This window comes from Culex quinquefasciatus, chromosome 3 (genome assembly GCF_015732765.1).
Source record: "Culex quinquefasciatus strain JHB chromosome 3, VPISU_Cqui_1.0_pri_paternal, whole genome shotgun sequence".
NCBI lineage: Eukaryota > Metazoa > Arthropoda > Insecta > Diptera > Culicidae > Culex > Culex quinquefasciatus.
Genome location: NC_051863.1, coordinates 121,996,380 through 122,018,512, shown reverse-complemented (window position 1 = coordinate 122,018,512; position 22,133 = coordinate 121,996,380). Strand labels below are relative to the sequence as shown.

Below are 22,133 nucleotides of genomic sequence, written 5' to 3'. Positions count from 1 at the left end.
TAAGTCATTTTAAAAATTTATTCCAGAGTTTCGTCGTTTTCAAAAGTTAAGCATTTACAGAAAATGTGCGATCACTGCCATCTGGTGCAGTTTTCCGCTATAAAAAACGTTAGCGGTTTACTTTTTCCGCAGACACAAACCAATCGGTTTGACGTTAATTCAAAGACGTCTTTTGCGAATTTACGTCAATTCTGGAGTTATGAGAACACACCCTTAGTTGCTGAGATATTGCCATGCAAAGGTTTAAAAAGAAGAAAATTGATGTTTTCTAAGTCTCACCCAAACAACCCACCATTTTCTAATGTCGATATCTCAGCAACTAATGGTCCGATTACAATTTTAAAATATGAAACATTCGTTAAATTTTCAATATTACACCCTTTTGATATGTTAGTCTTGATTTAAATTTTTTGAAAATATTTTTTTCTAAAAGATCAGAAAATTTCACGAATGTTTCATATATTAACATTGAAAATCGGACCATTAGTTGCTGAGATATCGACATTAGAAAATGGTGGGTTGTTTGGGTGAGACTTAGAAAACATCAATTTTCTTGTTTTTAAACCTTTGCATGGCAATATCTCAGCAACTAAGGGTCGTTTTAACAAAGTCCGAAAAGGCAGAATATAGAGAATTTTCTTAGCTATTCAAAAATATTTTTTCAAAAGTGGGCAAACATGGGCACTATTTTTAAAAATTCAATAACTGCGACTATTTTGAAAAAAGTTTAATAAAAATGGCTATAACTTGAAAACGGTGCACTTTATCAAAATTTCATTTACGTACTTTTTGATTGTAAATTCAATTTTACATCAAAAAAAGAAATTGAAAATTTTTTGCGACCAATATTTCGATTTTTTGAAAAAAATTGTATTGATTCAAAAAATCATAACTCGGTCAAAGATTTTTTGCCCATTCTGGAAATTTCTGAAAAGTTGGCATTTGATGTCCTCTAAAACATATCAAAAAATATAAAAATTAAAAATAGTGTTTTTGCGACAAAAAGTTAAATAAAAAATCACCAATTTTTTTTACCGTGTACCTTTTTTTCAGTGTAGTCCATATCCATACCTACAACTTTGTCGAAGACAACAAATCGATCAAAAAATTCCTTCAAAAGATACAGATTTTTGAATTTTCACATATCATTTTTGTATGGACAGCTGCCAAATTTGTATGGAAAATTATATGGACAAACTAATGATGCAAAATGGCTTCTTTGGGCATACCGAAAACACCAAAAAAAATTCAGCCGGATTAAAAAATATAAAAATTAAAATTAAAGAAAAAAGACCGATTTCGGAGAGAACTGCTCAATAGCTTAAGGTCCTTTTCAAAATAAAAACCATTAGAAATGACTTTACAACTTTTACACTCTAAAAAATAACCCTAAAAGTTACGAATTTAAAAACGATTTTTTGTTCTTAACCCTCTCCCGCCCATGATTATTCCAGAGCACCAAAACTTTGAACTCAAATATCTCGGAACTGGCAGGTGTTCATGTAGAATGTATACTAACATCTCCCCAAATTACATCAAATTTGGTTAAGAACAAGCAAAGTTACAAATGTAAACAAAAATGGGCCAATTTTAGGGAAATAAATAAGACCAGTTTTAGAAAAAAATGTTTTGCTATCATTTGAACCTTGGACAAGAACCCCTGTGAATAACGTTGTGACTTTGGACCGGTTTTGAGTGTTTTTCAACTTTTTTCATTTGGTGCACCAGAGCACTAGGGGAAATCTACCCATTTTAATCCTAATAAGCGGTCGTGTTTGAATGATGCTGGATAATCTAGAGTCTCCCTTGAATTTTACTAAAACCAAGTACACCAACGAGTAGAGCAAGTTTTTGTGAACATTTCTGTTTATTTTCACTTTCACTAAAAGTTATTCTATTTCTTTACCAAGCATTTAACAAAAAAAATTCCCAAGGGTATTCTAATCGAGGCGAATGCATTGGGCCACGCCCATTTTTCTAATATCGGCTTAGTTCTTTCTTCTTCCAACACTCTGTCGAGTGTTGCCATTTGCGCTGACAGTTCAAACGAACACTCACGAAAAGTGGCATTTATAGGAAAGGTTTCCTGGCATCGCTGGCTGTGCTGCTGGTGGTGTGGACGGCCAGCCTTTGTTCTTTTTTGCCTTCGTCTCTCGCTCGGTTTTCTTCAGCCTTCGAGTGGAATGCAAAGTGAAAATTGAAACGTCAAACGACTTGGCGCGTTTGTTTTTTTGATGGCGCTTGCTAATTTATTACATTTTTCGGGATTATTCTTCAATTGAGTGCCTTAATAATGATCAAAAGAACATGTTGCCGGTAGTTGGAAGCAATTTCATATCTTAAGCGCCGTGAAAAAGTAAGCTAAAGTGAAAAGTTAATTTTGGCGATATTCATTAAGCGTTTGAGGGATTCTCGTGTGTGTCACTGTGTGTGCCAACAAAATGATGAGAAGTGGTCTCGCAAAATACAAATTATGATCAAAAGTGCATTAAATGTGATCTTTTTGGTCAGTGAGTGGCATACATTTGCGTGCTTACTCGAGGCGGTGCTGTTGCTGGTAAGTTTATAGCCCAAATAGTATTTTTGGAGCTTTAATCGAGCATCAAACTCTCCATATGACGAAGATAGGTTTTTGATTGGAAAGGGTAGATTTCCCCTACCTAGGCATATGAGCAACTAAAATTCGGGAGCACTTTTTTCTAAATTACAGAAAAAGCTTTTTTCTATCAAAACAAAAGTTCACAAACGGTTTGACTATTCATAAACAAGAGAGTCTGCGATCTGCAGAGAAGCGAGTCAGACGTGCGTCCCTCACACACCAAAAAAAGTGCTAAAAAGTGCAAAAAATGCCTCACGGCAAGAAAAAGAGGCGGTCCTCACCAGCAGAATCGGCAGATTTGAAGAAGCTAAAGAATGCCGAAGCGCTACCTTCAAAGCCAGGCAGTTTGAGCAAGGATGCTCAAAAATTGTCTGGAAACCAGTTCGCTACCCTCCCTGTGGACGTGAGCGAGAAGGAAGAATTTGAACGACGGGAAAAGTTGCCACCCATTTTTGTGAAAACATCGTCATCGGATTCGGTGGGAAAGTGGCTAACCGGATTTATCAAATCTGGTGCTTTACGAGCTTCCATTCGCTTTTGTGCTGATGGACTCAAAATTCTGCTACCTACCAGAAAGGATTACAACTACGTTCGGGATTTCCTGAACAACACAAAGATTGAATACTACAGCCATGACGATCCAGGTAAACGCCCCATGAAACAGGTCCTCCGAGGCCTGTACGACATGGATGTGAGTGTGCTGAAAGAAGAGCTCAAAATTCTGAAGTTGAACGTGATCGAAGTCTTCAAGATGACGAGACACAACAAGGACATCAAGTATCGTGATCAACTGTACCTGGTTCATCTCGAGAAAGATTCGACAACGCCGTCTGAGCTGAAGGCAGTTCGGGCAATTTTCAACATCATCGTGACTTGGGAACGTTATCGTCCAGTGCACCGTGACGTGACGCAATGTTCGAACTGTTTGCAGTTTGGACATGGTGGAAGGAACTGTTTCATCAAGAGTCGTTGTGCAACCTGCGGAGGTGAGCACAAAACTCAAGCTTGCGAAACAATCAACGAGAACATCGAAGCCAAATGCTTCAATTGCGGCGGCGACCATTCGACCAAGAATCGAAGCTGCCCAAAACGTGCTGAGTTTGTGAAAATTCGGCAGCAAGCGACGACGAGGCACCAACCAAATCGTCGCAAAACACCACCAACTTTCACGGACGTGGATTTTCCTGCTTTGGCGTCACCAGGAGCAGGATCTGTTCGAGTGGTCCCAAATCTGCAGCCATTGCCGTTGAATCAGCGGCAAAAAGTTGCAGAGAATACAACACCTCCTGGCTTCAGTCAGCAACCGAGGGAAAACCAACCAGCATCAACGGTTGAAGGCAGCAGTGACCTGTTTTCACCACAAGAGATTCTGAACATTTTCATCGAGATGACAACAACACTGCGTGGGTGCAAAACTCGCCAGGAACAAGTAAGAACTCTTGGAGCATTCATCTTAAAATACAGTTCGTAGTTTACTCGTTCTAGTGATTTTGAATATTTCAATGAATTTATTTTTTTTTTAGTTTTAAGTTAGGATTAGTTGTTAAAGTTATTTTTTTCTTTTTTACCCAAATGCAAAAATGTAAAACACTTTGAATGTGAACAGTTAATAATAAAACGAAAAATATAACAAAGATGAAGAGCATTTAGCCATACCACTTAGAATGTAAATGAAATGTAATTATTATAAGAAAGTTCAATATTTAATTTCAAAAACAAAATTCATAAGCAAGACAAAACATTGTTATTAGAGCGATGGTCTTATTATTTTCCTTATTTTTCATGAAAATGCTTGTTTATGAGTATTGAATGAGCCAATCAAAGAAATGCAGAGCACCACTTCAAATTCAACTTTTTTTGCACCAATTCGATGTTTGTGTGTACTGTACCAAAATTTAGCCATTTAGGGGAAATATACCCATTTTAATCACACTAAGCCGTTCGACCAATTCTCATCACTTTTGCCGTTTCTGCTATTAAATCAACATTTTCAGATGTTTCAACAATGGAGAGTTGCTTGCTCACTTTTATTTGAGCTATTTATTACTTTGGAACAGTCAAAAACACTTTATATAAGCTGTAATTCATGATCAAAGTGCTGATAGGCCGATAATAGAAATAGGCTGAGAAAGGGTATAGTTTCCCTACTATTTTTACGATAAGCAAACAGTTCTGGGCTTTAGAGAGTTAATGAAAAAAATACCCTTCTGGGTTATTGCAGATTCGAAAGGTACATTAAATTTTCCTTTAAATAACATGTCCCAATTTTTTTACAACTGAATAATGCAAATGGCGATGGTTTTTAAAACAGCTTATGAATTTTTTCGATCAAAAATATTTTTTTCGGAATAACGCCATCAAATCGGGCGTCCAACTTTGCATAAAAGTCCAACCAAATTTCTCTCTCATCACCGTTTCAGGGCTGCAAATTATTGAAAAACTCATCTTTCTTCAGATGTTAAAAAATGCAATAGGTCGTATCGCCCCTCCGTCACTAAATACCGAAAAACGGACCTCGGAATCGTGATCAGGGACAAAAGTTACCCTTTAGAACAAAGTTTCTCGCGAATCGAAGAGGGGTCAAGGCAACTTTTTCCGATTCACATTCGCATGGAGATGCTGGTCTTAGCGGGCTGCGGACTGGATTTCGTCATATAAATGTGATGATTGTCAAACCCAGGTTGACTCACAATCCAAAGGTCGTCAGTTGGGAAATAATTCCCAAAATATGTAAAATCCGCAACTTTAGAGCCATAGAAAAGTATGGTCAAAAATTCTGCCACTGAGTTATATATTTGTTTTTTTTTTTTTTCTTTTTTTTTTAAATAGTGTTTGAGGGAAAAAACGGGAAATTTCATAAATATTTTTTTACCTATTTTTTTTAATTTGAAATTGAATTTACAATCGAAAAGTACTTTACTGATTTTCAAGATGAGCAATTGGGTCCTAAAATGAAGCTTAGATTGCTGATATTATTGTTTACAGCGATAAAGCTTATTTTTCTGAGTACAATGACCCATTGCACGACCACAAAGAGTTAAAAATGGATTTTTGAATCAATTATGAAAAATTAACCCCGCGGTCCTTCTTGACAGAAAAGCTCCTACTTGACAGCTCTTTTCAAGGGGACCATAGTTGATCCATCGAAAAAATGTTGTCTTGACAAAAAAAAATTTTGCGTTAAAATGAAAAAAAGTGATCAGAAATGGTTTTTAATCGTGTTTTTTACCGTTGTACATAAAAAATTACATGGGGCTTTAGTACCCTATTCCAGCTCAAATCAAGATTTTAAAAATTACTGTAACTCAAAGCCGTTGCATCGTATCAGAAAGTGGTCAAAGACAAACTTGAAGTAAATTTGACGGGCTTTCTGAAAAAAATACACTGAAAGAAAGATTTTGCAATTTTTAAGTTTATAAGTTAAATTTAAAGGTGATGTTACGTTTTTTTTTTTCGTTCAAAATTGTTTAGGAAATGCTTAAGATGTTACAAAAAGACTCACGAAAAATGCAGGATGGTTTGTCTCTCCTAAAAAAAACATTTACTTAAACTTTTTTTTAAAGCGATCTAAACGTCAAAGTTTTGAAAACTGATAGTGGGAATCGATTTCCAGACAATTTTACATAAGAGTCTTCATATTGACCTAAGTACAACTCTTGTGAAAATTCAGCGGTTTTAAAAATAAATATGTTAATTAAGCTTATATCTCTAAGAATAAAATTTCAAAAAGACGTAATAATTTTATTGTTTCTTTTTTTTTTTAACCGCTGTATCTCAGCAACCAGAGGTCTTATCTTCAATATCTCTTTGACAATTTCATAGCAATTTTTTTTTGACTTTTCGAAAAAAATATTTTCAGAAATGGTCACTTTTTTTAAAATCGAAAAAAATAAAATAAAATTACATAAATATAATTTTTTTTTTTTTCAAAAATCATAACTTGGAAAAAAAAATTTTTGCCATACGTCTCTATAACTCAAAAGTTGCGGGTTTTGGTCTCCTAAAACATATAAAAAAAAAAATACGTATTTTGAAAATTTAGTTTTTGTGGAAAAATTAATATAAATCATTTAGCCCTGTACCATTTTTTTCTAGATATTCCTCAACAATAACTAAGGGATAAACTGGACCATGACACCTGCATCCGCTTTTTAAATGCGGCCCCGATACTCTTCATGGGCATGGTCCACGGTAGTTGCTAGCATGGTTACCTCCACAGTTGGCGCAATCGATGCGCGCCTTGGTTTGCTCTGTCTTGTCCCCCAAGTTCGCCTTGTACGACAATGCACACCTACGTGTCATTCACCGCACTTCACACAGCGGGGCGGGAGGTTGCAGTTCCGCGAGCCGTGGCCGAATTTCTAGCAACGGTGGCATTGCGCTGCGTCCGTCGGTTTTCTTAGGTCTTGGATTTTGATACAACAAGTACAGGGTGTGCGTACCTGTGACTCTTCCGCAAGCGAACTTTTATCTCATTGTATCTCTTTACGGGTGGATTAGATCGCATGAAAATCAAATATCATCAACAAATACATTGAAAGTCATCAATTGCAAAGCAAACTAACAACGCCTAGATCTACCTTCAATGTTTTACACTATCTTTCATATTTTTATTGAGAGAATTCTATCCAAAATCTCCTTCGTTCGATTTACAGGTTGCATTTTTAATTAGCGTTTTTTTTTTTGTTTATCTCGTACGCCACTTCAACTCAAAACTCTCTCATTTCTTCACTCACTCTCACGCACGCACGCACACAAACGAACTCGGTTCTTCTACTTCTCTGTCTGTAACTCATTAACTTCACTTCACTTGATCGGGAGCAAGCACATTTGTAACGCGCCTATTGATCATCACTTGGGTATGTTTTCCTTCCACTGAATTTTTAAATTCACTCTTTTCTTTGTTTCTTCGCGCGCTGTAATTGCATCAAAGCTTGTTTTACTCGCTAGTGAAAGCTGTACTTGAATGCGTTTCAGTGTATTTATTTCTATTGTTCGATTGCGTGTGAATTATGTTGTGTGGGAGTAATCGACGACGATCTTTTTTTTTGTCGTGTTTTACATGTCATCTTTAAACTGTAACTTTGTGTGTGAGTGTTTGTTGTAACAGCCGTTCGGAGAGAAAAGTTTGGATTTCACTTCTATTCTACTGCTGCTGCTGTTGCTGTTTCTGCTAGCTTCCAGTGTCAGTCGTTTGGGTCGAGTCCACCCGATGGCTGCATTATTCGGTGGGATCCCTAGAACGAGAGAGTTGAGCTTTTACTCTTAACAAGTTGTTGAGCTTGAGAGCTTACCCAGAGTAGGACTTTGAGTGCTGGCCACCGATCACGTCATCCTCCTGATTTCCCATCGACTTTTTGACGTACTGCAAGAGGGACGATTATCAATTAATATCAACGCTTCACGGTTACTGGGAATGCCCGCCAGAACTCACCACCGGGTTGAGCATGATGTCCTCCTCCATCTTGAGAATCTGCTTGTTCAGGCCCATCACGCGCGTGATCTCCTGCTGCACCTTGTGGAACATGACGGGGCTGTCGTACTTTTCCGGGTCGTCCTTGAACACCACCATGCCGTCCTTTTGGTTGATCGACGCGAAGATCTCGCCCGATTTGATCTAATAGCAGAGCGAAAGCGTTACCATTGAAACTTTTCAACAAACCCGAGAGACTCACCATGTTCAGGATGTACCGCTCGGCTTCGGCCGGTCCGGACAGTTGCACCCTGCTCGCCACATCCGCCAGCGACAGCGTCAGGAAGGTCTTCGTCAGACGTTGGATGTTCTTCTTGTACAGCGACGACACGACCTGCTTCACCAGGCCCATGTTGGTGTCCCGCAGGAACGAGTCCCGGTACTTGTTGACGACGTTCCGCACCTCGTCGCTGTTGGAGCTGTTGTACGCGCTGGACAGGTCGTGGTACGCGTGACTCAGAGGCTTCATGAACCGCGAGATGACCTGGGACGAGTACTTCGGTATCGGGACGACCTTCCCGTGCAGTATCAGCGACACCAGGATGTACTTTTGTACGACTCGAGCATTATGTGCGACATGGCCAGGGCCGGCGTCGAGACGGCCACCTCGAAGAAGTACAGCGCCCGTTCGTAGTTCTTGACCGCCGTGTACAGCATCCCCCCGTAGTAATAGTACAGCAGAAAGTACTTGGTGTCGTGGTTGCTGTCCTCAGTGTTGGCGATCGCCGTCACGTCCGTGTCCAGGAAGCGCAACGCCGGGCTGAACACTTTCGCGCACAAACACAGCTGGCACAGGTCCGCGTGGACGGGCGTCAGCTGGGTGTCGAACATCCGGATCTTCTCGACCGCCAGCGCCAGCACCTGGATGCCCTGGATCGTGTACTGTTTGTTCTTGACCAGTGCCGACGTGAACTGGTGGCAGAGCTCAAAGTCTTAAAATAGAGAAGCAGTTGCTGTTAGCGGCGAATGTGAAATCGATTTGAAAAAAGCCTCTTACATGGTTGGGTGGCGAAGCGGACCTGTTCGCCGTTGCACAGCGTGATAAACTCGCGAACGACGCGCAGAACGTTCTCCGTGTCGTCATGGTTCTGTAAGAAGCGAACAAAAATTACACATAAGTTGTACTTCCACTACTTTTACTCGATTACAATGTATTCGTCAAGTCGTCGCCGTCGTGCTAACTTGTCGTACGTGCGTTTTGGGCCAAATTGAGTTAAGAACGCCATTTTGTGCAGCTCACAATGCCTCACCTTTTGACCTTCACAGATCCCCAAAATTCTATTTAAATCTTGAGATATTCAACGAAATCCGAAATAACTCCGTGCATTTTTGTCACTTTACATATGAAAGTAGTTGCAATCTTGTTGTGCAAATCGTACCGCCGACTTGAAGCAGCGATGAAGTTGATCCTTGAGTGCCACCGAGAGTCGATGGTAGTACACTACATCACAGGTGTGAAGTGTTGGAGCGTCCTTAGGGTGTTGAACGCCTTTTGGACCACGGCGTTGACTTGCTGTGCCCATGTCATGTTGCTGTTGAGCTGCAGCCCGAGGTTTGTAACAGAGTCCGACAGAGCTACCAAACCTCTCCGTCGAAAACAATTTTCTGTTCGCGGCTCAACTCTTCCGGTCTTACAGAAAATGATGGCCTGCGTTTTGTTCGGGTTTGGGTGCAAGCTGTTTCTGGAGGCCCACCGGGTGATTGTTTCAAGGCCGACCTTGGATATCGGTCCGGAAAGGTAGATCTGTAGGTCATCGGTGTATAACTGGTAGTTGCACTTCAGAGTCTTCGGCAGGTTGTTGAGGTACATGCTGAACAAAAGTGCGCTCAAACATGACCCTTGCGGGGTGCCGTCAGTTACTTCCTGACAGCCGATGCTCCGTTTCCGCTTCGTACAGCTTGCTGCCCCAGAAATGTTGAGATAAGCCGAGATACCGATAAGCGGTAGTCTTTGGGCTGGATTGGGTGTGACGATGGCCGCCTTCCACTGGATCGGGAAGGCTTGAGCGTCGATGATGGCGTTGAACAAGTGAGACAGGATCGGTAAGATGAAGGGGCACAACAGCTTGACAAACGATATCGGAATACCGTCTGACCCCGTTGCATTTGTTTGGATGCAGTTGGACTTGGTCGATGTCCTTGAAGCTTGGTACTCTGATGTCCGCAATCAAGCAGACGATCTCGTGGTCCGAGATGTTGCTTGCAGAGGTCGTTTTTGCCTTCTTGATGTGATGGGGGCAATCGTGAGGACGTGTCAGTTATTCGGGTGGGACCAGTAGGGAGGACCACCAAGTTGAACGTTGAGTTGATCCTCTTGAGTGCGATCAGGTTCGTGGTGGGCGGGTTGGCATCAACGTTGACGTTGAAGCCCCCGGCGATGAACGTCCGATCGAAACCATTTCCAGTAAAACCTTTTCGTAGTGCTGACAAAACGATTGATTTGAACTGGCAGGGTTGTAGATGACGGCTACCTCGAGGGTTAGCTCGCCAATCTTGATTTGGACCACCATGTACTCTACTCGTGAGCAGTTCTCTCAGATTTCGGTCATTCGATTTTTTTTTTTGTACTTTTTAATCCGACTGAAACTTTTTTGGTGCCTTCGGTATACCCAAAGAAGCCATTTTGCATCATTAGTTTGTCCATATAATTTTCCATACAAATTTGGCAGCTGTCCATACAAAAATGATGTATGAAAATTCAAAAATCTGTATCTTTTGAAGGAATTTTTTGATCGATTTAGTGTCTTCGGCAAAGTTGTAGGTATGGATATGGACTACACTGAAAAAAAATGATACACGGTAAAAAAAAATTGGTGATTTTTTATTTAACTTTTTGTCACTAAAACTTGATTTGCAAAAAAACACCATTTTTATTTTTTTTTATTTTTCGATATGTTTTAGAGGACATCAAATGCCAACTTTTCAGAAATTTCCAGGTTGTGCAAAAAATCTTTGAGCGAGTTATGAATTTTTGAATCAATACTGATTTTTTTCAAAAAATCGAAAAATTGGTCGCAAAAATTTTTCAACTTCATTTTTCGATGTAAAATCAAATTTGCAATCAAAAAGTACTTTAGTGAAATTTTGATAAAGTGCACCGTTTTCAAGTTAAATCTATATTTAGGTGACTTTTTTGAAAATAATCGCAGTTTTTCATTTTTTTAAATTAGTGCACGTGTTTGCACACCCTTGAAAAAAAATATTTTTGAAAAGCTGAGAAAATTCTCTATATTTTGCATTTTTGAACTTTGTTGATACGACCCTTAGTTGCTGAGATATTGTCATGCAAAGGTTTAAAAACAGGAAAATTGATGTTTTCTAAGTCCCACCCAAACAACACACCATTTTCTAATGTCGATATCGCAGCAACTATAGGTCCAATTTACAATGTTAAAATATGAAACATTCGTGAAATTTTCCGATCTTTTCGAAAAAAATATTTTCAAAATTTTTAAACCAAGACTAACATTTCAAAAGGGTAAAACATTCAATATTACGAAAAATCAGTATTGATTCAAAAATTCATAACTCGCTCAAAGATTTTTTGCACAACCTAGAAATTTCTGAAATGTTGGCATTTGATGTCCTCTAAAACATATAAAAAAAAAGTGTTTTTTTGCAAATCAAGTTTTAGTGACAAAAAGTTAAATAAAAAATCACCATTTTTTTTACATGTGTATCATTTTTTTCAGTGTAGTCCATATCCATACCTACAACTTTGCCGAAGACACTAAATCGATCAAAAAATTCCTTCAAAAGATACAGATTTTTGAATTTTCATACATCATTTTTGTATGGACAGCTGCCAAATTTGTCGGATTAAAAAATACAAAACTTAAAATTTAAGAAAAAAGACCGGTTTCGTAGAGAATTGCTCTTGTGAGGCGATAGGGAGAGAGACGTCGTAGGAGGACTTGGTATGCCTTCAGATCTTTTCGGACGTAGAGCCCGACCCCTCCACAGGCTTTGTTGAGAACATTTATTTGATAAAGAAACGGCTAAACAACTAAAATTTGGCTAAACTCTAATCTGTCATTAAAAAATATGACAATCAAAACAAACAAAAATCGAAAATCGTTCTACGGAGAGCTCCAGATAATCGGAAAACGGTAAAAACGGTTAATAGAGTCTTGACTGTATCTAAAATTTAGACGCAGTCTAGACTCTTTAGACTTTAGATTATAAATTCTACATGTAATCCCCAGTAAGCATTTATAAAAGAGAACATCCTATTTTTTATAAGAATTTGTTCAAAAATTTTAACAGTAATTTTAATAACTTTTAATAAATATTAAAAAAAAACAGCCTGCCCGCCAAAATTCTCTAGTCCTATTTGGTCTACAGGTCCAAACAATTCAGTACAGATTGTTTGCAGATTTAGCACCCCTTGGGTCAATTAAACAGCATCGAAATTTGAGATTAATTACAAACTATATACCTAATACTGTTTGATACGTGCAAGTTATATATTTAACAAGATAGGAAAAAAATACTTCTTAAAAAAAATACCAAGAACTTCAACTGAATACTATTGTAAAAGATTCAAAGTGCGTGCGTTGATATTTTTACAGGGTTGTTACGGAAAAGTCGAAAAGAAATCCGCGCCAGATCCGCGCCGACCCCAAACCCCAATCCGCGCGAAATCCGCGCCATTTAAAAAAAAATCGCGACAAACATAAAAGAGAGTTTCATATCCCACCTGCACCAAGTGGAACCTTTTTTGCCATTTCTGAAACAATGTTAGCATTTTTTGTAACACTTAAAAAAAATTCAGGAAAAAGAATTAAATTAAAAAATTAAAAAAAAAATAAAACTATGAAATAAATCACCAAATAAAAAAATCTAGGGATTTTGTACTTGATAATTCTCGCCAAAATTTTACTCTGGAAAATCGAAACACGAAATTTTTATTATTTTCTTCACTAAATTTCTCAAAACAAAATTATGCCTCCGAAATGATTTAATAATTTAATAATTTAATAATTCAATAATTTAATAATTTAATAACTAAATAATTAAATAATTAAATAATTTAATAATTTAATAATTTAATAATTTAATAATTTAATAATTTAATAATTTAATAATTTAATAATTTATTAATTTAATAATTTAATAATTTAATATTTTAATAATTTAATAATTTAATGATTTAATAATTTAATAATTTAATAATTTAATAATTTAATAATTTAATAATTTAATAATTTAATAATTTAATATTTTAATAATTTAATAATTTAATAATTTAATGATTTAACAAATTAATAATTTAGAAATAAAGATCTTTCTTAAAAAAAAAATCATTTGTAATATTTTCGTAATTTTTCAATTTAATAATTCGTACTCCTTTACGTTTTTTAAGTCTGTAAGTTTTGGCAATTTTAAAAAATAAATTCTAATTTCTTTATTATTTCCGTATGTAAATTCTGAAATTTCAAAGTATTGAATTCCAGATTTCCTTTTTTTTTAATTTTAACACTACATTTCGCTTTTAGACAAAAATTTTAACATATTGCTAAGTGGATTTCGTCATGTTGTGATAGAGGGAGTAGAATCAATTCTACCTGAATCAGAGTGGCAACAGAATTTTTAATTTTTTCAATAAACCAAAAATTTGAAAATTTCAATTTTATTTAGCTTCAAATTTTTAAAATTCTGTAATTTTTCGAATTTTGTTATTTTGATTTTAATAAAATTGTTACTAATACGGGTTGTTAAGCAGATGTTTTAAAAATAATGAGTTGTAATGTTATGTTTGATTTATGTAACAAATCTCAATACATTTTAAAAAAATCGCTCCTTGAAGATTATTTCGAAGTTTCATATTAAGAAAAAAAATCAATAATGTTTAGAAGAAAATTTTCTTCATTAGCAACTTCTTGGAAATAGATGTTTTTGCACTCAACGAAAAAGATTGAATTTATTTAATTCCTAATAATATTTTCCATTGTAATTTTAAAGAAATTCTATCGTAATCAATATTTTTTTTATCAAAATTGCTATCCGCGCGAAATCCGCGCCTGAGCAAAATTAGCCAGCAAATCCGCGCCAGATCCGCGCGATTCGCGCCATCCGCGCGATCCGCGCCGTCCGTAACAACCCTGTTTTTAGTATCAACCACCAGCAACAACAACAAAAACATTCTACCTACAAAGGAGGAAAAAACAACAAGATTGCAAAACTGTTGGCACAACTCACATTCGGTTCGCTGAATTTGATGACCAGCACGAACAGCACCCCGAGCGAGTGCTGCTGGATGTCGAGCGTTTCCAGCACGTTATCGAGGATGTTCCCATTTTTGGCCAGCAGCTCAGTCGACTCGAGCAGATACTCCACCAGCTCCCGGAAGTTACCTTAGGGACAGGACCGGAAGGGGAAAAGAAGACAAGGTCAAACTCGCAGTTCGGATTCCGGCCCGGAAGTGGCCGACTTACCGGCGCTGCTCATCGTCCGGACGTGGTTCACGTAATGTTCCAGCGGAGATGCCATCTCGTGTCCTGCCAGAGGGGTTGCCCACGGAACACCGACAAAAAAAAGAAAGGGAAGAGTTTTTCCCTCAACAAGGAGCCGCTGTCAAAAGTTGCAATCGACAAAGACCAAAACTATTTTCGCATAGCTCTCCGCACACCCAATCACACACGGCACTTGCGACGTGACGCGAATTCGCCGAAATCTGCACGCTATTTTCGTCGCGACAATCCGCGATTTTCCCGATCGACGGCACTTGGAAATACGCGAAAAATTGGCTGCGAATTTTTCGATCGCGGCGGCGGTGTGTGGCGGCTTTGCAACAAAAAATGAATGTGCAAATGACAGCAGCTGTCATGCAGCAGCGCGAAGATGACACGCACACATCGATGAAGCGGGAAGGGGTGCCAAATGAAAATCTGCACCAGGGCTTCAGAAAATCTCTGTAGACATACCTACGAAGAAATAATACACTCAACCCCCGGTGGTTGGTCACTTTTTAGTTTGACACCCCTTTTACACGGAGTTCACACACACTACCAAACGTTTGTTTCACGCACACTATGAGCGTCGTGCAAAAAGTGACAGTTCGGCACTTTTTAGTTTGACTTTGTCAAACCAATGGGGTACAAACTCAAAAGTGTCAAACGAAAAAGTGACCAACCCAGCCCGGGAGCATGTTGACAGCTCCCATACAAACTGAGCGTACCCCTTTTTGTGGGCCTAAGATGGCGGCCTTCGATATTATCTAGCCAAACTTTTGAAAAAGGCGAATTGTTTAAATATAGTTTTTGGCTTGTTTCGGTTTAAATCGACAAAATAAGCAATCTGGAATCATTTTCTTCAAAAACTTTATTAGAGATATGCCGCGTTCAAATATTAGTCCAGTAAAGTTGAAGTGAGCGTGCCGCGAAAGCCGTCACGAAAAAAAAGTTTCTCTTGCAAATTTTGAGTTGCGTATTTAATGGGCGGACTCCGATGAGGCACACTAGCCATCTGTCGGTGAATACGCGCAACTCACGAAAACTGACAGCTTAGGGCCCGGCTGGACCAACCACCAGGGGGTTGAGTGGATGTGGCTTTGGGCGTGAAAGGGTTAAAACGTTATTTGTAGCATCGGAATTTGTAAACTAGTTGCTGCTGTCAAAATGCTCATGCCACAGCTTATGCGACCTTTTCAAATGATGCTCATGAAATCTTGTTAAGGTGAAGCCGTTGATCATTTTCGAAGAAAATTAATCATCGCTATAAAAAATTGTGTATTAAATTCAATTTAACGAATTTCAGCTCCAAAAGGAATCAGCATGTGCCGGTTGTTGCCTTCTTAAAGCCACTGAAGGAATTATTGATCTAAATCAATTATGCTTTAAAATTTATATAATTTTGTGGCACAATCATTGACGACCTAGTTAGCAATCATTGATTAATGACGATTTCCATAACTTTACAAGGAATGGGATAATCGTTACCAAAAGGAATCAGCATGTGTAGGGCACTATTCTAAACAACTTGTTGAAGAAATTTTGTCAAAATATTGAAAGCGACGCAAAATTTATATCTTTGAAGGAAAAATCATGACAATGGGTCCAAAAATTAAGCTTAAATTGCTGATAATGCCGGGCCCGATGGTTTAGTGGTTAGCGTGGTAGTCTCTCACCCCAGCAGATCTGGGTTCAATCCCAGACGGACCCGGTGGCATTTTTCGAGACGAGATTTGCCTGATCACGCCTTCTATCGGATGTGGAAGTAAAACTTCGGTCCATTTGCATAAAAGAGTGGCTTTTTGCTGATAAAGCTATTTGTAGGATCGCAAAGATTTTAGAATGGGGTTTTGAATCTTTTTTGAAAAATACTTTACGGCCTTTCTTGACGAAAGTATCTTACTTGCCATCTCATTCTAAGAGGATGTTGGCCTGTCAATTTAATTTATTTGCTATAAAATTACCCGGGACTGTTTGAATAAATGTCCCATATGCATTTTCATAAATTTTGAGTTATTGATGCATATTGGTTCATGATAGGTATCGCCCTATCATTAAAATGTCATTTGACGTTCTCTTTATTTGTAACGGTATTAGTGAAATGAATACTATGAAGGATGAATAAAAGAGCTCGCACCTCTGGCTGCGGCCTTCTTTACGTGCTGAGCATCGAGACAAACAACAACTCCTGTTTTTACTCTTCCGAGTGGCTTACTCTTCCCTTCTACGAAAACTTGAGACAGTTTAGTTGGCGACGAGGAAACTGGACGCGGTCGTGGTGCATGCAATAATTTTTTTTTTTTCGGTTACAAAAAATTCGTTTTTCCTCGCGGAGAACGATTGGCCGGTGAGGCTTCCAAACACTGATAAAAAAAAAATTTGTGCGTGAGTCGGTCGTGAGAAGGAGGAGAATCTAAGCAAAACGCGGTGAATTTGTTGCTTGAAAAAGCCTCGTGCGGCGTTGGCAGCAGCCATTTTGTTTAACCTGCGGTGACGCCGGGTGTGTGTGTGCAGATCTCGCTGGTCGGTGGTTTGACGGCAGGTGCTGTGACGTAGCCGACGGGACCGAGAGCGCAAATCTTCCGGGAAGTTCCGGGTGCTGGAAATTTCGACCGGTGGGAGAATTCCGGCTGGATTCTGCTGTGTTGCGGCAGGGCGTTTTTGACCAGGGCCGGCAATTGTTGCTCGACGTGGTGGTAAGAAAAGAAAAGTAAAAGTGCTTTTTGTAATTTTGTGAAAGGGAAGCTATCTTCTTCTTGTTCCTGGCTTGTGCTAAAGCACATTTTCTTAGCCTTTTGTTTGTTCGACCAGCAGTTGGGAAAAAGTGAAAGTGAAATCTAAGGTAGTTGCACCATTATTGGGACTGCTTTTAAGAAAGATTATTTTTCTTTTGGTGAATTTAGGTTTGGTTGTGATCTTGCGGAGCTACGGAGGACCGGTTCGGGAAATTTCGAGCCTCGTTTGGATTTTGAGGTTAGGTGTCCATTCCACTTGTGGAGTACTAGCAAAAGCTGGCAAGGGCCGGGCACGTGGTCGGTGAGTATTACAAAAATTTTGATCCCTTTACAGTGTGTAATAGAGCTTTTTTCGTTATTTTTTATTTCTTTATTTTTTTAAATTTTTTTTTAAATTTAAATATTTAAAACTTTGTAAATTAGACATGGGTTCTAATGGAATTGCTACCTCTATTGAATCGTACAAAAAGGGTACGTCATTCACGGATTGGTCCGAAAGATTGGTTTATACTTTTCATGCCAATCAGGTTGCTGTTGATCGGCAAAAGTCGCATTTCATGACGATTTGCGGTTCGTTTCTTTTTTCTCAATTAAAATTGCACTACAGCAAAGATGAGCTGGATAAGGCCACTTATGCTGATATTGTGTTAAAATTGAAACAAAAATTGGACAAAACGGAGCCGGACTTAGTCCAACGCATTCGTTTTAGTCAGCGAAATCAGCAACCTGATGAATCCAATGAGGATTTCGTGCAGGCGGTCAAGATGCAGGCGGAATTCTGTGGTTTTGGGGCGTTTAAGAACGTGGCCATTATGGACAGGGTCCTGGCGGGTCTTCTTGACGGGAATCTCAAAGAGAATTTGCTGAAGGAGGAAAGTTTGACTTTGGACAAGATGGACAAGTTCATCACAACATGGAACATAGCAAAACAAAACGTTAAAGCATTAAACAATCAACCTGGAGAATCTCAATTGGGACAGTACAGTTACTTTACACCAGTACAAATTCATTACATTCAAAAGACAACAACACAAAGGCAAGGGTCTTCACGGTACGGAAATTACAGACAAAATGATGGGTTGCAAGGGCAAAATTTTCCAGAAAGGCGAAACAATTCCAGATTTCAGCCTTATAAAAACTACATTTCTGATTCTCAAGTTTACACTAACCGAAGGTTCAATAACCAAACACAACAACAAAGGTATTTTGACAAAAGCTATGATAGGAGATATCCTCAGACTAGAATTTCGTGTGATTTTTGTGGGAAAATGGGTCATTCTAAGCAAAATTGCTTCAAACTTGATTACTTTAACAGACAATTTGTGAATTTCATGGGTGAGAGTACTGCAGATGATTATTCCTGCAATGAAGGTGGTGAAATTGAGTACGCAAATGCGGAAATGTTCAACCAAATAGGAAACTTTCAAGATAATAACGACCAATGCATGAAAATTTTTACTGTTTTGAACACAACTTATGTCAAATTGGATGAAACACAAATAGAGGACCAAATGGTTGATTTGGAAGTTGATGATAGTTGCTTGTTGAATGACAGCACATTTTCTATACCAATTGATGATGATAGTTATGTTGACGTTGATTTGAAAAGTTTGTTTACCCCGAATTGGGAGGATGATTCGATTTTGGATTTGAACGATTTGTTTGATAAGACTTGTTATAATATTGATGAAAATTGTGATGGTGCCCCAAATTGGGATGAAAATTTGTTTTGTGGTTTTGGATTTTTACAGGATGAGAACATGGAAGGCGGTGAATGTAAGAATGTAGGTTTTAATGAACTTTTGGCATATGTCAGCGTGAGTTTTGAAGGTGCCCCAAATTGGGAAGAAAATGTTGTGTGTGGTTTGAATAACTTATTTTTGTATGACGATGTTTTGGATATGAAACAAGATATGATGTTGGTAAATAACGTGGGTTCGATGGAACATAATTTTGATAACAAAAGGAATATTTCAAGCAATGCAATAGCAGCAAATTTATATTATACCTCAAATTGGGAAGACAGTGACAATTTTGATTTGGAATGTTTATTTACCACTAATGATAACTCAAATCAAGCAAATCTTGATAACTGTGAGAGTTCGGACAAAAAGCTGCTGATTGGCAATGATGGTTGTGGAATTGAGTGTTGTATTGATGATGTTCAGAATTTGATTTTAACCCCAATTTGGGGAATGTTTCAAGAAAGTTCGGAAAGTGTTTGTTTTGAAAAAGTATTATTTGACGAAGTTTCTGAGATGTCAGGGCGAAAAGGTAGTAGTTTGAGTTTAAAGCTATGTAAATCTAATTTGAAAAACGAGTATGATATGCAAAACATTGAATTGATGATAATATTTTTGATTATGATTGCTGTAATTGTTTGCCAAAATGGGTTTAAATCTATACAAAATTCGTTGTTACTGTACAAATTGATGACTGAAATTTTGACGAGCATTGCAAATTTGCAATTTATTTTGATTTTGAGTAAAGGATGTGCTAAAAAGTTAGACAATCGCTTTGTTGACAATTTTTGTGGTCGGCATGATCAAAAATTTGTGGACGATTGCTGGTTGTTAAATGACAAAGTTGGCAAACCGCTATTTTTTCAAAGCGGGAAATTGAAATGTTTACAAGTCATCTATGCCAAATCATTAAATCTGTTTTTGAAAAGTCATATTTGGTACACAATTGAGAAACAACAAATGTTGAACAGGAATCTTATTAAAAGCATCAAACCAAAACTGTTGGTTTGTTCGCTTGAATGTAATTGTGTGCTGGACAGTTTGGCAATAGTCATTGTGTCATTTATATTTTGAGATTAATTTTCTCAATTTGTTTGCTAAGAAATCTTAATCGCGGGCTAACGAAAGTGACGAATGGAGAATTCCATAATTTTAGTTTGTTGGTCATTTGTTCAAATCTGTGCATTTATTTTATTCAAGACGATGATGGTCTGTCATGGAAATTTAATTTAATTTCAAATAGTTGTGTGTGCAATGGTACATTGAATGAAAAGCAAATTATAAACAAGTTAAACTATAGCATACCTAAAACCAAAACTTTTCAAGAGAAGTGTTTGACAGATGATCAGATAGTAGATTTGGAAACTCAATGGTTTCAATGGAAACTTTTTGAAAGGGTGGTGAATGAGGTAGTCTCTTTAACTTGGGACATACCTAGCATATATTTTCATAAAATAGATCAGAATATCTTGACTCCATGCAGTGTTTGCATTAATTCCCAATCGAAAATCCACAATAGTGATGAATTACTTGTTGTATCAAGGTCTATTGGCTTTGTTCACAGGCTGATATGCTGGATTTCTGTCCTGAGTTTTAGATTTGCTATTACAGTTTTCATTATAAATGTCATAAAACAATTTTATTTGTATTTTAAACAGATACTCGTTCAACACGGTTCCCAGTGGAGCGAGGACAAGAAAACGCGATGGCGCCTAGTAGCACGAATCGTCGTGTTGTGGATTCGAAGAAGATCGGTGTCGACTGGAAGCGCGGTGTGGCTAGCGCATCGCGATCAGCTTAAACCACATTACCAGCAACAAGACGAACGGCCGAACCTGATGACGCCGTTCGAGAAGTCTGCGCCGGACGCGGCAGTGGTGGATTTGGACGTTGAGATGCTGAATTTAGACGAAGATATGGTGGGGGCCGGATACGGCGGAAGCGGCTTGTTCCGGGGTTTCCCGGAAGCTGCAACGACACAATCCAAAAGCCGGAAGCGAGACGCATCCGCGGCAGAATTGCCGGCGGTCTGTCTTCGGCGCTCGAAGAGAATCAGGAAGCCTGTTTCAAATAGTGAATTTATGTATAGATAATAATTTGACGATTTCTGAACACTTAGTTCTTTTTCATCATTTAGATAATTTGGATTATTTTCTGTGTAAATAACTACATTACGTTTGTAATTTCTTGAATGAATTTTCTTATCTTAAAACTATGTATTTTCTCTAAAGGGGGAAGAACTGATAGGTATCGCCCTATCATTAAAATGTCATTTGACGTTCTCTTTATTTGTAACGGTATTAGTGAAATGAATACTATGAAGGATGAATAAAAGAGCTCGCACCTCTGGCTGCGGCCTTCTTTACGTGCTGAGCATCGAGACAAACAACAACTCCTGTTTTTACTCTTCCGAGTGGCTTACTCTTCCCTTCTACGAAAACTTGAGACAGTTTAGTTCAAAATCGTGTGCTCTTTTAGAAAAACCTAAAACATCCAGTTCTTTGTTCTTGAAATGTTGAGAAAATCCAGTTTCTCGGGTCTGAAGCGTGTTTTTTGCTCTAAAATCACGTTTAGGCCAGTGAGTAGCAGTGGTTGACTGGTTACGGTGTTTGATTAATAAGCGAATGGTTCTGGGTTTATTTTCATCTGTTCCCAACGAAAAAGTTAAAGAAATATAAATTCTTAAAACTCTGAATATGAACGAAAAATCCATGTTGCTCGAGCCGGGGTTTGATCCCCCATCCTTTGGGTTGGTAAGCAAATATGCTATCCACTAGACCATCGTAGCTTGGTGAGTTAAATTTGAATTATGAATACTGTTACTACCAACCCGCAACTCTTCTCGAGATGTATCCTAAGTTTCTACCTCTCCCTCGAACATTGAATCCAAAATCTTCCAACAAACATTTATTATACCAATAAGGTGAGGCAAGGGATTCTTGCGCACATTAGATATGTGTTTACAACACTTTGGATATATGTTTACTAACACTGGTTCGTATAACAAGCTTACCGAAAGATAAAGACATGGCGTTTTCCATGTTGGAATATTTAAACCGGGTGAGGTTCTAAATAAAACTACACCAAACTGCTGTACATATGCCAATGCTAAAATTACGTTTTAGACCAGGT

The 22,133-nt window shown here is 38.1% G+C and overlaps 2 protein-coding genes across 2 annotated transcripts; one reads left to right on the top strand and one right to left on the bottom strand.

Moving 5' to 3' along the window:
- Window positions 1-7,176: 7,176 nt before the first annotated feature.
- Window positions 7,177-14,887, bottom strand: LOC6050735 (COP9 signalosome complex subunit 3). Its single transcript, XM_001867252.2, is given in 8 exon segments — window positions 7,177-7,836; window positions 7,894-7,964; window positions 8,034-8,216; window positions 8,275-8,624; window positions 8,627-9,004; window positions 9,070-9,160; window positions 14,274-14,428; window positions 14,510-14,887. Coding segments are annotated over 8 exon segments (1,299 nt in total). The 5' UTR covers window positions 14,565-14,887; the 3' UTR covers window positions 7,177-7,820.
- Window positions 14,885-21,390, top strand: LOC6052013. The gene is made up of 4 exons (XM_038261155.1): window positions 14,885-14,947; window positions 17,081-17,220; window positions 17,428-17,560; window positions 20,660-21,390. Exons 1-4 carry the CDS (start codon window positions 14,885-14,887, stop codon window positions 21,092-21,094), a joined length of 771 nt encoding a protein of 256 aa, XP_038117083.1. The 3' UTR covers window positions 21,095-21,390.
- The last annotated feature ends 743 nt before the right edge of the window (window positions 21,391-22,133 follow it).